This window comes from Filicampus tigris, chromosome 8, assembly GCF_054856515.1.
Source record: "Filicampus tigris isolate MCC_2025a chromosome 8, RoL_Ftig_1.0, whole genome shotgun sequence".
In the NCBI taxonomy this organism is placed as follows: Eukaryota; Metazoa; Chordata; class Actinopteri; order Syngnathiformes; family Syngnathidae; genus Filicampus; species Filicampus tigris.
In genome coordinates, this window is record NC_141224.1 from 1,884,505 (window position 1) to 1,900,850 (window position 16,346).

The 16,346-nt window shown below is 44.1% G+C and overlaps 2 protein-coding genes across 2 annotated transcripts; one reads left to right on the forward strand and one right to left on the reverse strand.

Moving 5' to 3' along the window:
- Nucleotides 1-121: 121 nt before the first annotated feature.
- Nucleotides 122-10,607, forward strand: cxcr3.3 (chemokine (C-X-C motif) receptor 3, tandem duplicate 3). The gene is made up of 3 exons (XM_086039180.1): nucleotides 122-544; nucleotides 4,037-4,397; nucleotides 6,764-10,607. The coding sequence occupies exons 2-3, from the start codon at nucleotides 4,050-4,052 to the stop codon at nucleotides 7,505-7,507; spliced, it is 1,092 nt and encodes a 363-aa protein (XP_085895306.1). The 5' UTR covers nucleotides 122-544; nucleotides 4,037-4,049; the 3' UTR covers nucleotides 7,508-10,607.
- Nucleotides 10,608-10,883: 276 nt separating this feature from the next.
- cxcr3.1 (chemokine (C-X-C motif) receptor 3, tandem duplicate 1) lies at nucleotides 10,884-14,776 on the reverse strand. The gene is made up of 3 exons (XM_086038154.1): nucleotides 14,648-14,776; nucleotides 13,151-13,558; nucleotides 10,884-12,244 (listed from the first exon to the last, which is right to left on the reverse strand). Exons 1-3 carry the CDS (start codon nucleotides 14,702-14,704, stop codon nucleotides 11,534-11,536), a joined length of 1,176 nt encoding a protein of 391 aa, XP_085894280.1. The 5' UTR covers nucleotides 14,705-14,776; the 3' UTR covers nucleotides 10,884-11,533.
- Nucleotides 14,777-16,346: the final 1,570 nt, after the last annotated feature.

Sequence of the window (16,346 nt, forward strand, 5' to 3'; positions counted from 1 at the left end):
TTTATGAAACCGACATGAACCAGTCATAATTTTGTCATTTAGCGTTTTTCTTCCGATTTCAGACGGGAAGCGATTTTATTTTGAAGCGTACGTATGCCGTCGCTGTGTTTGTGGTCGTGCATGGTCTGTTGGTCGGAAGCCCTGAGATGACATTTGTTGACTCGTACAAATTCAGCGACTTAATTAGTCATTAACTCCTGCCGCGATTTACCAAAAACGCGTCGTTGTTGCGGTGTGTGTGTGTGTGTGTGTGTGTGTTGTAGTTTTCTCTCCCCGCGTTTTGTTTTTGGTTCTTTCAGTCACCAACGCGCGCTTTGCGTGTCTCAAGTGCGACCCCCAACCCCGTCAGCGTTACGAGAATGGACATCTTCTGGGTTTCGCTTTTCATCTGGATTTGACGTCCTGCAGACCTCCTGCACCTCCACCCCAAAACTGTTGCGTTGCACCACAGAGAGAGTGTGTGGAGGGAGTGGGCTGCTTTTTCCTGTTTTTCATTTGGACCACGAACGAGCTGAACCTTGCAGCCGTCATCCCCCTGTTAAAGGTGAGCACCATTGTTGTTATCATTCTTTTTCTACGTTTTAACATTTTTGGGCTGTATTGTCGCAAAGAGAAAAATGCCCAATTGGGGGTCCAATTTGTATGTACTCACTTTTGTTGCCAGCACTTTAGACGATAATGGCAATGTGAGACTTGGAGGGGACGTTAATGTACGTGTTACACAAGCCGAACACTGACAGTGCGGCTGTGTCATACTCATCGGTGGTGTTCCACTGATGATTAACATTTAAAATTCACATACTTCTATTACTACATTTTGCGGTATGCCAAAATTCATGGTTCAGTACTTACTTTGGGTTTAAGGTCTACCGTCTAATTAGTTTTTTTGTAAACAAGAACACATTTAATGGTTTCATTTCATTTCGTTTCCTTAATACCTGAAACAGCTTACGGTAAGCGCTCCGGTTGATTACAGATGCTCAAGTAAACTAAATAGTAAAATAACAACAATGGTATTCTTTTTGGAAGGCGCAGCGTTAACACTTTGTTTTCTATTTCGGAAATGAAGAATGCTGTATATTGCAGAAACCCCAATAATGTCATTTGTTATGACTTTGGCTCCTCCCAAAAGAGACCAGGAGAAATGACACTGGCAGTAGTGTTTGCACAACACTGTTGTTCTTAGTCAGAGGCTGAGCTGCTCTGTATTTGTTTACTGTGTGGACTGGACGTGTGGCTTAGCGCACGACCTGATATGGTCCTAGAGGAAGTCGGTACTCTCTGCGCTGTACCACGAAAAACAAACAGACATGTTACAAGGCAAGTATAAGGCAAACCCAACATTGACACCTATGAGTCTCACTTTCCTTTGGTGCATGTGTAACGTTGGCTGTTTTCCTTGTCAATATTAGCATGAATGATCTGAAATGAAATGACGCTCCAGGTCGGATTATGCTCGTGCCTAAAACGATAATGCCAATATTGTAGCTAAAAAAAACGTGATGTCGCGGATGCACTAAACGCAATCTCAATTTTGTTTTTGCTCATTTGTTGCCCACACTTTTTTCTAAAATTTGAATTAATTTGTGATATTCAAAGTGTTATTTTGAAAATCATCGTGTCTAAAAAATGAATACTGGTTTCGTTTTATCACACAATTTTTGGAAATGTTGAAAACGATTGCATGTTACAAGATTCAATCATTAGACACTACCTTTTTTTAAAAGAAAAAAATCTATGTTTCAAGGTATCAGAGTACTCCTTCAGTTGATAATGAAAAAGCCGAGTGTTACACGGTAACATGTAACTGAACTAAAGATATTATAAAATATAGACGTAGACATTTTATCTCATTTAAATCAGTTATGTAGTTTCTATTTTAATCTATGTTTTTTATTGACCTGCAGTGGACTGTTTTGAGAATGTTTCTTAAAAACTATTTTTAAATTTGTCTTATCATTGAGAGAAGTTAGGACATCCTTCCCTTAAGGGGACTCAATACAAAGCGCTCCATTCTCTAATTCAGTCTGTTGTGATGACTAAGACATGTAAGTTGTTACAAACAATGACTAACGTTGATGTTAAAGTCATCTGTAGCACAGACGAAGTTTTAAAAAATCTGACAAATTAGGTGACGTGTGTGATAAGTGTCATGAGCGGGTACGGTGACTTCAACCTTTCCACAAAACCTGACTTATGGGGGAGTCATTTAGGTGGCTGCTATTTCTGTGCTGGTTTAGTGCTTAGCTTCCGATCTTGGTGACAGTTCGCACATTGACGATGTCATTGAAATGGTCAAAGCAGAATTAGTGAAGATGAAGACCAGAACTTAAAGTGTAAGTCAATCCAAACATAGTTTTGTTCAAGAATATGTTCCCGGCCAGCAGGCCCACGAGTTGAAACACGGCATTCTGATTAATTTTGCGTTTGTGGAATATAGGTTAAGCAGCAACTTGTTTTTAGCCATCTCTGGGGGCGGCCATTTTGTCTTCTGTCGACTGAAAATGACTTCACAACTGCTCACAACGACCAATCACGGCTGAACTGTTTTCTGAATCTGAGCCGTGGTTGGTCGTTGTGAGCAGTTGTGATGTCATTTTCAGTCGACAGAAATATTTCCCCAGAGAGCTTGACCCATTGCTTCCAAATGTAATCGCACTGACTTGAAATGTATTCGGCCCAGTACATGTGTGCCACATGTAAAAAATATTGAAATATAAAAATTAAGATTTGAAAAATCCTTGGACCCACAAAAGTTCACCCAACGCCCTCCCAGAACAGAGAAAAGGGAGAGAATATAGTTTGGCATCTGATGAAATGAGGACCAGCATTCGTCGATCAACAACATTTTTATTTTGAAAGTCAACGGCGCTTATAGCTATGTAGCTAATATTCGCTCAAGCCTTCATCACACACAAATTAGTCACAAACTAGTGATGCAGCATCACAATGTTCTTGCTGACAAAAAACTTGACCTGCTGATCCCAATTTGTGCCGATTCCGATTTTTTTTTTTTTCCTGACCTTCAGTGTTCCAATCTTATTTTATAGTAAAACACTGACCAATACCGGTGAACCGATACAAACGTTTGAACTCCATGATCTAGTTCTCTCAAATAAAAACAAAACACCTTTATTAGTCAACTCACAGCAGAAGAGGACAGAGGCTGACCTTTTCAGATCTTTGCAGAGGGAGACAAGATTGGTGGACAAGATTGGTTTTATTTAAAGGGATTGGCTGATCACTGATTCCCTCCAAATTAAGGAAATGGATCCCGGACGATTGATCAATGCACCCGACCACAAACACAATCCAAAAACTGCTCTGGGAAACGAAAAGTGTTCGTAACAAATGACTCACTACTACTTCTGGAATCTCACAGGAAGTTGCGCCCATATTTGTTGCTACATCAGAGGCCCCAGGAATAAGGCGGATAGGTTACGTCAGAACCCCTTCTTGGCTTTTAGTTTCGAATCAGGGGCTATAAGTCAGAACATGATTTTAAAAACGTTTTTTTTTTTTTTTTTTTTTTTTTAATTTATCGTCCAGGTCTATTTTGCAGATTTTCACCCATTGTGGGTTGAACTGGAACGTCCCCCGTTCCTGTTGTTGTGTAGAGCACACAGTGGAAGAGCAACACTTCCCGAAAGATCCCTGCTGTCATCTCACCATCATTGCATAGCTTACCCGTGACATTTGCATCAACCTCATGTCAATTTAAAAAGCTGAAGGGTTATCAGGCGTTGTAAGTTCACGTTAGCGGGGGGGGGGGGGGGGGGGGGGGGGGCGGCGGGTTAGGGGGGTGGTGTTTCCTGAAGCTCGGCTTTTTTCCGTGAGTGTGCGTGCGTGTGACCGAGGGAACTTCCGATTTGAACCCACGCTACCCTTGCAACATACGATGACACCCTCCCATGTAAGACTTCGACTTGTGTTCTTTCAAAACACTTTTGCGGTGGACATTCGCAAAACGCAGTAAGGGAGTGAAGCGTTCCATCTGTTTCGACTCCTTCTGAAGACGGCACTGTTGTCTCCGCAGCGGCAGGACCAAGATGGACGTCAACCTGGACGGATTGTTCCGTCTCAACGTCACCTACGACTACGACGACGACTACGTGTACCAAGATGACGACCCGGAGTCCCGGGGCGGCCGGAGGGTGTGGCTCCCGCTCGTCTACTCGGCGGTGCTGATTGCGGGCCTGTTGGGGAACGGGCTGCTGCTGGCGGCGCTGGCGCTGAAAAAGCGAGCGCGGAGGACGTCGGACGTCTTCATCCTCCACCTGAGCGTGGCCGACGTCCTGCTGCTGCTCACGCTGCCCCTGTGGGCGGCGCAGGCCACCCAGAGTTGCGGATGGTGCGTCGGGCTCGCTCTTTGCAGGATCAGCGCAGTTATTTTTAAGGTTTGGACCTCTTTTTTTTCCCCCTCACCTTTCACTTTCTTTACAGATCTTAGGCAAAATGACGCACATCCAAAATGTCTTTAATGGGAGTAGTTATGAGAGGTGGCGAATGTACTCACACTCTGCAGTTAAGTAGAAGCACAGAACCTTGCGTAAAAAAAAAATAGTCAACTGCTGTCCTTAAGTAAAAGAAAAATAGTAGCAGCAACGGATAAAGTAATTGTACAGACCGTAGAGTACTGTTATTTTTGAATATTACGAGTCAAGTAAAACTTAAAAAGTAGTCCTCCAAATAATAAGATGATTCAGTGAAAAACTACTCAAGTACTGAGTCGCGTCTGATTTTTTTTTTTTTTTTTTTTTTTTCAGTTAGAGCATGAATGTCAAATGGGCAAAAAAAAATAATCCAAAATAGGAATAGGCAAATTCATCTACAGCAAAGGCCATCTTAACAAAATCACCTTAGCGAAAACAAAAATCATAAATTTGATAAATTAACACAAATTAAGACTAATTCAATGTCAGTAAATTGCCTTCAATGAACTTTCTTTGTTTGCATTCATGAAACAACACAATCGGCTCACCAGACAGAGATGATTAATTGTGGCTGGGGTTTTTTTTCACTGCAGAGTAGAAAGTACAGATATGAGTTTTTACAAATTTAGAAAGTAAAGGGTTCTCAGAAAATACATTTTGAAATACAGATCCCTAAAAAAAAATCACAGAATGTATTTACATTGTAAATTGCTAATTATTGTTGACTTTTCGCTAACTAGAAAACACTGATGGCCTTAACAAGACAATAATCCCCAAAACAGAATACACATCATACAAATGTATTCTACAAAATTTTCATTTAAAAAAAATAAATAAATAAATGAGTTCAAGCAAGCGTTTCCAGTCATTTTTATTCTAATCATTCACAACCATGCAATCAGCTACATGCTAGTTGCATCAGCTGTTAGCTAGCATGTTAGCAACACAACTTGTATTTATTGTAATGCTTGTATCATACTGAACAGCCTTTCCTATGCAGTAAGTTGCTTTGCCATCAGAAAAAAAAGCAGTTTCAATTTGAATTTGGAGGCATATGTTTAGCAAACATTTTGGTTGAACTTAATCATTCCATAAGAAAATGTCACGTTTGGACTGGTTGAAAAATCAATACATTCCTCTCTGTGGGCCTCTGATGAGATAAGGAAAGTGAAAATGAAAGCTCTCCGGGCATTTCGGGAAAGGGTCGCAAGAAGGGGAAATGAAAAGTGAAAATGAGTTAAAGGAGACAGACTTATAGCGACCCCCCACCCCCCCTCCTCACACACACACACGCACACGCACACACACACACACTTTAAAACGATGCTAGGGGTTCGAACAATAGCTTTCAGCTAAATATTCTAAAGATCAAGAATTATTGCACACTAGAGCACTTTTTTTTTTCCATTTTATCAGAACTACAAAGTCCTAATTGATGATGACTACTATTTGTCTTGCTGAAATTGGTCCCTTACAGTGGGACCTCGGGTTACAAATGTAATTTGTTCCATGAACCCGTTCTCAAACCAAAACGTTCACAAACCGAGGTAATGTGTCCCATTGAAACAAATGGAAATGCAATTCGTCCATTTCAGCCACGGAACAACATTATATTTACCTTGCTTTGAGTTACGTTGTGTGGTTGCAAATTCAATTCTGTGCAATTTAGAAATGGGTGAAAACATTTTTTTGAAGCCGAAACAGTGGGTTCGCTAGCCAGTGACTGTTGCGTCATAGTAGTGTTGTAGTCCAGACCACATCAATCGAGACCGAGACATTATTGAGACTAGAGAGTATCGAGACCGAGACAGGACCAAGACTTTTGGAGGTCGAGACCGAGACAAGACCAAGACTGTATTTATCAAAGAAAAATCACACCAAAAAAAAAAAACGAACAAAATGACCAGTATCTTTTTTTTTCATGACACTTGCAACAAAAGCAAATTCTGCTGTTGTTTTTGAAATACTACAGTGAAAGAAATCTCAAATCTAAGCATTGTCGTTATTCAACTTCGACAATTATTGCGATCATACTCTATAAAACTGAGTCATAAGGCATGAAAAATGTCAGGCCCGGTCTCGACCAGTCTTAATCAAAAATCCTGAGTCCGCACCGTCCGAGACCGAGACAAGACCAAGTAAAAATACCTTTGATTCCGAGATGAGACCGAGACCCTTTAAAAGTGGTCTTAAGACCGGTCTCAAGACCAAGACCGATCTTGTGAACTACAACATTACATCTTAGTCTTTGTGGGTGCAGTAATGAGCAATATAGGGGGACCTCTGCTTTGCCCTCTTTAAACTAAATGCCGTTGTTTTCCTCTCCTTAGCTCAACTTCTTCTGCGGGATCTTTCTCCTGGCCATCATCTGTGTGGACCGCTACCTGTGGCTGGTCCAGGCCAAGCAGCTGTACTCCCACAAGAAGCCCATGTCGGCCCACCTCAGCTGCCTCTCGGTGTGGCTCGTCTCCCTGCTCCTCACCGTCCCCGAGTGGCTCTTCATGGTGTTGGAGCGCCATCCGTGGAAGGAGGAGAAGACTCAGTGCGTCCTCGGCCTCTACCCCGCCAACAGGCGCCTGGCGTCGCGCATTCCCCACCACGTGCTTAGCGCCGCCGCCGCCGTCGTCATCGGCTTCTCGTGCGCGACGCCGTGGCTCCGGCGCCCCGCCAAAACATTCCGAAAGAGGGCGGTCACGCTCATCCTCGTCGGGGTCTTCTCGCTCTGCTGGATTCCGTACAACGTCGCGCTCGTCGTGGACACGTTCGGCGGCGCGGAGAAGAACTCGGACGGTTCGTCCGGGGTTCCGCGAAGCCCGCCGCGAACATCGCTGACGGTCACGGCGGCGTTGGGCTGCGTCCACGCCTGCCTCAGGCCGCTCCTCTACTTCGGCCTGAGCGGCGACTTCAGGAAGTGGGCACTGGCGGCGCTGAGTTGCGTCAGAGCGGAACCCAAGGGCTCAGTGTGGGACTTGGGCGTTGGTGACGACGCCTCGCTCCAGCAGAGTCCTGAGACGGAGGAGCTAAAGCAGATTGCCTGTGTGGAGCAGCAAGTGCAGCATAAAATTCCCACATAGCAGAGCTGGGCGACTCTGATCAAGACAGCTATTTTAAGACTTGGGACTTGCTTGGCTGATTAAGACTTATGAAAGACTCAGCTTGAATTAGACTCAAACTCAAGCGATACCTTGACTTTTGTGTGCCTCGACGAGTTTTTCAAGTTGCGAGCTGTCACGTCGGCAATTTTTTTTTTTTTTGCTTTGTGTTGCAAGCCTAAAATCTGCAAGCTTAAAAACGAGCTTCAGAAGTGCTGCCTATGAGACACAACTGCGATTTCAACTTCATTTGTGACTCCTAAACCCACAAGACAGGTCACCTTCGCTAACTTCACAGTTTAGTCACCCTACAACTGGTCAAACATGAACTTATTGTGTTTCAATGAGAAGACAAAAGTAATACACAATGCGGAGACTGCTTTGGGACCATTCAAAACTGTGATTGCGAACGTTTTGGTACAGCCGACTAACGCGACTACAGATAGCGTTGACACTACATGCTAATGCCGAGTGCCGAGGGGATGGTGTGCCGAGCATGACTTGACTTCATGACCTGCTTAACCCCAAGTAGTGATGACTATTGGACTTGCTCGACATTGACATGATTTTTGCCACAGTGACTCTGGACTTGCTTGAAACTTGAAAGTTAAGACCTGAGACTTTTGTGACTTACTCCCATCTCCGCAACATCCATCACTATTGATGTCTTATTAAATGATGCACACTGAAAAGGGAAGTTTGTGTCATGTGCTTCAAGAGCCGAGGAGCTGTGCTGACTTTTAAAGTCCCGGAGGACGCAATTTATTTATTCAACCGCTGTTTCACAAAGTTGCTTTGTCACATTGTTTACACGTTTTTAAATGCCTGTATTTGAATTGTCGCTGTTGTCGTAAACCTGTGTTGACTGATACACTGCCTAGCCCTCCCCCACCCAAAATGTCTGGTTTTAACTCAGCAATTGACCGATAGGAGAATTGATTGCATTAGTGGTCTTCAATCATTGTTTTAATTTAAAAGTAGCCTCACGGTTTGGTCTCAAACAAGAACAGATGCGTTACCTCGATTCAATCTTTGCAGATGACCATGCCCTGGATGACTGAGGATCGGCTCAGACATATTGGTCTTGATTTGGTTTCAAAGTCTTGGACTGGGTCTTCGTTTGGTATCAATGTGTTGTTCTCAAAGGCATGGCCTCCAAGTATTGCTCTTGCGTCTTGACCTGGCCAAAAAAGGCTTGGTCTTAACTTTGTCTCAAGCTCTGGCTGAGCTTCAAAGTTATGGTCTTGATTTTGACTTGGTCTCAAAGGATTGGTCATAATTTGGTTTCAAAGTCTTGATCTTGAGATGTCCACACTGTCGTGGTCCCAAAGTCTTGGTACGTCTTGGATTTAAAAGCTGCTCTTGACTTTGTCTCAAAGTCTTGGTCTTGACTTGATTTCAAAGGCTTGATCTTGTGATGTCCACACTGTCGTGGTCCCAAAGTCTTGGTACGTCTTGGATTTAAAAGCTGCTCTTGATCTTGTCTCAAAGTCTTGGTCTTGACTTGATTTCAAAGTCTTGATCTTGATATAACCACAAAGTGTTGGTCTTGACTTTGCCTGGAAGTCGTGACTTTGACTTGACCTCAAAATATTGGTCTCAAAGGATTGGTCATGACTTGGTTTCAAAGTCTTGACCTTGAGATGTCCACAACGTTTGGTCCCAAAGTCTTGCCCTCGACTTGGCGTTAAAAGCTGCTCTTGACTTGGACTCAAAGTGTTGGTCTTGACTTTGCTTGGACGTCTTGGTCTTGACTTGGTCTCAAAGTCTAGGGCTGCGTTTCACAAAGCAGGTTTAGTGAAAACTCCGAGTCTGTTAACCCTGAAATGACGGACTTTGTGTTTTGTGAAACGGACCCTTGGTCTTGACCTAAAATTTGTTATTATTGTTGCTGTTGTTATTATTAATTATGTGTATGTATTGTATTTATGTAAAGCACTTGTTTTGTGCTAGGTTCTTTTATTTTTAAGTGCTCTATGAATGAAGTTGAGTTGAGTAATCCTGTCCTGATCCTGTCCATGTTTGATATTTGACAAGTAATGCAACTCTCCCATTCCTAAGAAAACAGAAACTGGTTTTGGGAGCATGAGACCACATTTTCATGCATGGATCAACCCCCCCAACGCAGAGTCCAGACCGTAAGAATCTTTGGAATGTGCTGAAGAAGGCTTACAGCTGTGACCCGATACAATTAGTAAATTTATCCCAACGATGCTGTGCTATAATGAAAGCGACAGGCAATCCGACCCTATAGTGCAGTGTGTTACTTTTTTTAATGTTTTATTTTTTTTAGGGCTGGGCAGTGTATTTCTAGTAGTTTTAGTAGCTAAATATTATGTTAGGAAGATAAGCTCCTGTCTTTATCAGTGTCTCTGTCATAAACCATGCCAACGCACTTCATAAAGTTGCCAATGACAACAAAGTAATCTGTCCCTTTGACCCTATAAACCAGCAGAGTGAGAACCCCGCCGTTACGCTGCTTGCATGTTTTAGTGTATGCGAGGGAATTTCCTCCTGGGCAAATCCTACAATGCTCTTTTGATTTTTCACCGTTACGACATGTTGGTGGAGGGAGCATAGCAGGTTGACACAGATACTGTACGTCGGGTGATGTCATCGGTCATGTGTCTACGGGACTATTAAAAGCTCCTGCGTGTCGACGGTCGACTCCCTGTCTGTTTTGGAGGGTTTGTCTCGCACAGCGAACCAGACTAACCTGATTTGTAAGCCGAGGTCGTGTCAACGCAAAGACGGCTTTCACAAATGCCTCTTTGTGTCCAACAGGGCGGAGGAACCTTTTTCGGCGTTTACCAAGTCTCCCTTATGCTGCACTAAATGTATGAAAACAGTCAAGCAAATGTGTATTCTGTGTAACTGTACTGTAGCTTAATTGTTGTTTTGTTTCCTCTCAAAGAAACATGTTGTATGAAAGTAGAGGAAAAAAAAAGCCATGCTCAAGATACTACAACTAAAAGCCTGAACAGATTGATCACAGTCATGCATAGTTGGGTGACGTTTGCAGGCCTCCGCTCTTCTCCTTATCTGATTTTTTTTTCTTGAATAAACCGCACATTGCACAAGAGTGCGGGGTTGGTTTTTGTTTACCTTCGTTCATTTCCTGTCACTATCCCACAAGACGTTTTTTCAAGGTGTTGCGTTCCTACCATGAAGTCATTAATCCACATGCAGTGTTTGGACAAGTTCCAAACTTTAGTTTGTAATTCATTCAAGTACTCAGACCCTGTACTTTCGTAGAAGTACAGATACATGTGGGAAAAAAAAAAAGGCAAATGTGGAAGTCCTAATTCAACTCCTGTATAGAAAAAAATACAGACTGAAATTGCAAAAGTAGTCAAAATGAAATTTGTTTCATTTAATGCAAGTCCTGTTATGATATAACTTCTCTGCACACATAGTAGTTTCCCTTTTTTACAAACGGAAATCAGAAAAAAAAAATCATGTTGAATATTGTATTTTTAAGACAAGAGGGAAGGAGCTTCTTAGCCAAAGCACTGTCTAATAGCAAACTTTTCCACCATCTTGTGGCAAGCGGCAACTATAGGCAGTTAAAAACCTTTTGAGGTCTGGCAACTACTTGGGGATTTTCACTATTTGTGGCTGCGCTCGGCACCCCGCAAATACTGGAGCAGAGGAATACTTTAGCGGCTAAAGTAATCTAAAGCTAAAGTTTAGCCGCATGAAGATGGTGCAGGTGTACCTCAGGGTCAGTTGTGTTGTTGAAAGATAATCTTTGTTGTCACACGACGTATACATATTTATTTCATTCGTGTAAGACAGTATTTGTGGTACATACGCTGTTGAAAAGGAAAGCTAAGCGATACTAGAAGACAAATGTTCTGTGCACAAAAAGATTTGCTCCAAAGTATAAAGGCCCAAAGCCTAGAGAAGCCATGTTGGAATTCTGGTACAATAGAAATGTGTCTATTTGTATACAACATTTATCAGGCGTTTGGTTGTGATGTGAGGACGCCTTTGTCGACGTGGGTTTCAGATTGCTAGGGAGTTGGAGGTTTCAGCAGAGTCGGACCAAATGGAGCTTTTCCTGGAGCCCACCGGCTGAAATTTGGTTCCCGTCTCGGATTTGCAGGTGAGCGCCCTCAGGATGTTCAGGAGCTGACGACGGAACTTGACCGCCACAAAGGCATACAGGACGGGGTTGAGACTGCAGTGGAAGTTGCCAATAATCGGGGTGATGCTCATGGCCTTGCGCAGAGAGGCTCTGAATTCACAACTGGTGCTGTTGTTGCCCCAAAAAGCCGTCTCCACCATGAGGGTAACGTTGTGCGGCGTCCAGCAGAGGAAGAAGACCGCCACCACCGCCGCGATGACTCGAAAGGCTTTCTGCTTCTGGAGGCCGCCCGTGCCGCAGCGCAGCTGGCGCAGGATGCACGAGTAGCAGAAGACGAGGACGAGCGACGGCAGCAGGAAGCCGAGGATGTGGCAGAGGAGGCGGGAGGTTCGCTTCCACGAGGCGAAGTTGGCCACGCACTGGATCTTGTGTCGCCTCGTGTCATTGACCGCCTCCAGGAAGATCAAATTGGGCATGGAGAGGAGAAGCGAGAGGAGCCAGACGGCCAGGCAACTGGACTGGATGACCCGGGGCTTCCGGCGGGAGTACATGCGGGTGGCGTGCACGATGGACAGGTAGCGGTCCAGGCTGATGCATGCCAGAAGGAAGATCCCACAGTGGCAGTTGATCTGAGGATGCAAACGCCACATTTTTGCTTTGTTTTTCGGCCAATGGAATCATCTGTCTGTCTGTCTGTCTGTCCACACGTTCAATCACTCCATCCTTAGGTCAGTGCATAATATATGTGTCTCTCTATGGATCTGTGTTCGATCCATCGATTTGTCAGTCAGTCCGCCAATCTTTGTCTAGAACCAGTCTGCCTGTCCATCTGCCCACATGCCGCATCAGTCTGTTGATACATCTATCATCTGACTTGATCTAGCTTTCCCTGTCTGACACTCCGTCAATCTATTTATCAGTCCATCTATATTTCTGTCCTTTAACACATCTGGCACTACATTCTTATGCCTCCGCCCCTGGTCTGTCTGTCCGTATATCTGGACGGATGCAGCGTTCAGTTCAGCAATACGTCGGTCGGTCGATCTAAGTGTCCTTCTGTCTGTGTATGTCCAGAAATCAACCCTATGATATGATGTCACTCACTGTATGTCCAGCAATGTGTCTCTCTGTCTGACCATTAGCCTGTCAGACACTGCGTTATGTCCATACATAACTAAATCTAGAAATACACGTCTGCCAGTCATTCTTTTGATTATATTCTGTTGGTTCGTCCAGCTATTTATCTGTCTAGCTAGCTGACCGTACTTTAATCTGTTACTTCGTCTACTGTGCATCCAGAGATCCACCACTACTTCTGTTATTCATTCTATCCATGCAGTCTTCTGTTTGTCCATCCATCCGTCTCGCTGCTTTGATCCATCCCGTCACCCTGTTCATATGTCATTCGATCCCTTTGTCAGTGTGTCTGTCTGTCCATTGATATAGCGTTCATCGTCAATACACCATTCGGGTGGTAAATATTCCACCACTGGTGTGCGTGCACATGACAATGATAATAATATATTTTGTCTTACTGTGAAAACAGCACCGGCGATCTTGCAGAGAGGTGTGCCAAAGGTCCAGCCCAAACGTTGGCCGTCCTGCGCAGCCCACAGAGGCAGCGTGAACAGCTGCAGGACGTCAGCCACGGCCAAGTGCAGGATGAAGGTGTCCGTCACGCTCCACGTCTTTCTGCTCTTAGCCAGAATTCCCAAGAGCACCCCGTTACCCAGAATGCCCACGACAAAGGCCAGCGAGTACAGGACTGGGTTGATGACCGCCTGGAAGTGCTGGCCCTCGTTGGGGTCGCACACACCGTTGATAGGCTCGCTGCTGTTGTCGTACGACTGGTTACTGTCGAAGTCGAATCCCTCCAGCAGGTCATCCAAGAGCGATGAGTTCCCATCTAAGGTAACCACTTGACCGCTTTCCAGAAGAGAGCTCTGAAATAGACATGTTGTTTAGGTGTTGTGTCACCCATGGTGTAACGGATCACGTGCCGTTCATCAGGCTGTCCAGCAATCATTCTATTGAACAAGTCATCAGTCTCTGTTCTTCAATTTGTCAGTCAGTCAATACATCTGTCAGTCCGTCCGTCCATCAATCTGTCTGTCCATCTATCGCTCTAATTAACTGGTCTATCTATTAGTAGCTCTGTCAATCATCTGTTCAATGCATCGGTCCATTGCTTGGGTGTCGTGCATGTCACCGAAAGTGTAGTCGTCAGTTTCCACTCAGTGATGAAACCGTTCTCTAATGTGGCCTGTAAATGACTGGCGACCATTGCAGGGCGCAGTCCTCCTTCGCCTTCGTCAGCTGAGAGAGGCTCCAGTTCCCCCGAGCAGGATACGCAGTCTCGGGAATAGATGAATGTTTCTGTGTTTTTCTTTGTAACCACATGGTGGCTCTGTGTAGCCACAGCCTGCCCGGCTGTCGCAACAACAGGGGATGTACGCAGAACTGTTTCATGCAGATGAGGAACAATTATTTGGAACCTGTCCCAGCTGACTAAATCAGGGTACAACTTGGATTGGTCACCAGCCAAGGACGAATAGTTACACGGTGTAGCCAGCGCCGACTACTGAGTGCACCTGCTGCTGACTCAACTGCTCACGCAAAATCTCCAGAAGCGGATGACAACCAAAATGACAACAACGGGGATAACGTTACACACCTTAAGCGGAATGCTTTTTGTACTTTGGGTCATTTTCTACCAAGACACTTGTACTTTTACCAAGGTATCATTTTCAGGTACCTGGAGAACCCACCCAAGATTCAAACCCCAAAACTCAGAGTGGGAGACAGACATGCTACCCAGTAGTCCCACTCGATGGACGTGCCCAAAACAAAAGCCGAGAGAGGCAAACGATTAAAACAACCCAAACTACATCCGCAATCTTCAAACCTCTCTGACATTGAGAAAAATGTATGCATGTCTCAAAATAATAATAATAATATAAATTCTTTTTCACAGCTCGTTCCCTATTTGGCACGGCTGTGACAAAAATAGGAATAAGAATAAATAATCTTACCAGGCTGAAATCATAGGACATGGTTGGTAACACAGCAGATGTATGCACCGCAGACATGCAATGTGGCCAATAGCTTTGTCTACAAAAGAGAGGAAGCCGAGAGGCTTACGAGGGGGAAAAAAAATGTGAAAACCACATCGAAGCAGGTGTGCTGAGTCCCAAGTGCATGATTGGGTCTGCAAATGACATTGCAGCAAAGGTACTTTGTATACAATAGATTTGAGTCTTTTTTGCACCCCTTTTTTGCACAATGGCATGTCACAAGAGCTCATCAATGTTCCGTGAGAATCTTTCCAATTTCATTGAATTGGTCTGAAAAGTATTTATTTGCAAATAGTGTTTCTTTGTCAACCAAATCAGGGTGTCCCCCGCCTACTGCCCAAAGACAGCTGGGATAGGCTCCAGCACGCCCCGCGACCCTTCTGAGGATAAGCGGTGTAGATAATGGATGGATGGATGTTTCTTTGTTTATCGAGATCTTAGATTTTCGTCAAAGTAATCGTCACTAACCGCCGTCTGTCCGTCACTCGCGGTCGCCCGTTTTGCCGATGAATGACGGGACACTTTTTAAAAATGACGCAGTGATGGAAGTAGATTTTCATCCGTCAAAGTAATCGTCACTAACCGGCGTCAGTCCTCCCGTTTTGCTGACGTTTTTTGGGGGGGACCGAGTGATGGACTGACTAACTGGCCATTACAATTGGCTTCCTTATGAAAAATGACGGGCAGGCGCCCTGGCCGCTAACGGATGATGAATGACAGACTAAAAACATTTTGTAAAATGCCCACCTCTGGCAATTAACATGCGCTGATATGAATTATCAAGATTTGCCCCGTGGCGCAGATGTGCGATCTATGAAAACAGAGCCCTATGGTAAGCATTGATATGATTTACTTTACTTTGGTAATAATCCTCACAAAGGATTTTAAAGAGGTTTTCTATAGCTCGAGAAACTTTCTCAAATGAACACTTTTTACTTGGTGAAACTTAATTTGCCAAATCGTTGCAGCACACGAATGTGAAAAAGAAGCCGGTTAGCAGCATATCCAAGAAAGTTGCATGATGAAGTTAAATGATCTTAATCGTTCTTTCCTTCTTGATGGACGACCATATCATCGTAATCTCGTTTTCTAAAATCAGGGTTTTATTTCTTGTGTGCATCGACCTGACGCGGGCGAGTGAGCGAGCGAGCCTTTCTCTGTCGCTTTTTCGAGACGAGTTCCTGTTTTCTTCACGCCTTCTCGTCGCCACTTCTTGTTTTGCTATTGTGTGTCAAATAATTGTGTTGCTGTTGTACACCAGCACAGTAGGTTTGAACTCAAACAATCAAATGAGATTCAAGTGGAGATTTCACGCAACGTGTCATGCACCATTCAGTAGACACAACTTGTGGTGCTGCATCATAAAAACTCTTGTCACTGTCCAAATACTTCTGGACCAATGCGTGCATCGCTTTTTGAAATGATTATTATGATGTATGTGCAAAATCTGTGCTGCCTTTTGACTATTCTGCACCACATATTTGTGACGTCGGTATCGCTTTCACACCTCAGATCCACATGCAAGCACTTCCTCCTTCACCTTGCATGTCACACTAGTACCCTAGGTTGTACGGTACTGCTCGTATCCTGTAGCACGTCGACTATGTAGCCCAAACACTGTTCTGTGCATTTATTACCTTTGTATTGTATTGCAATA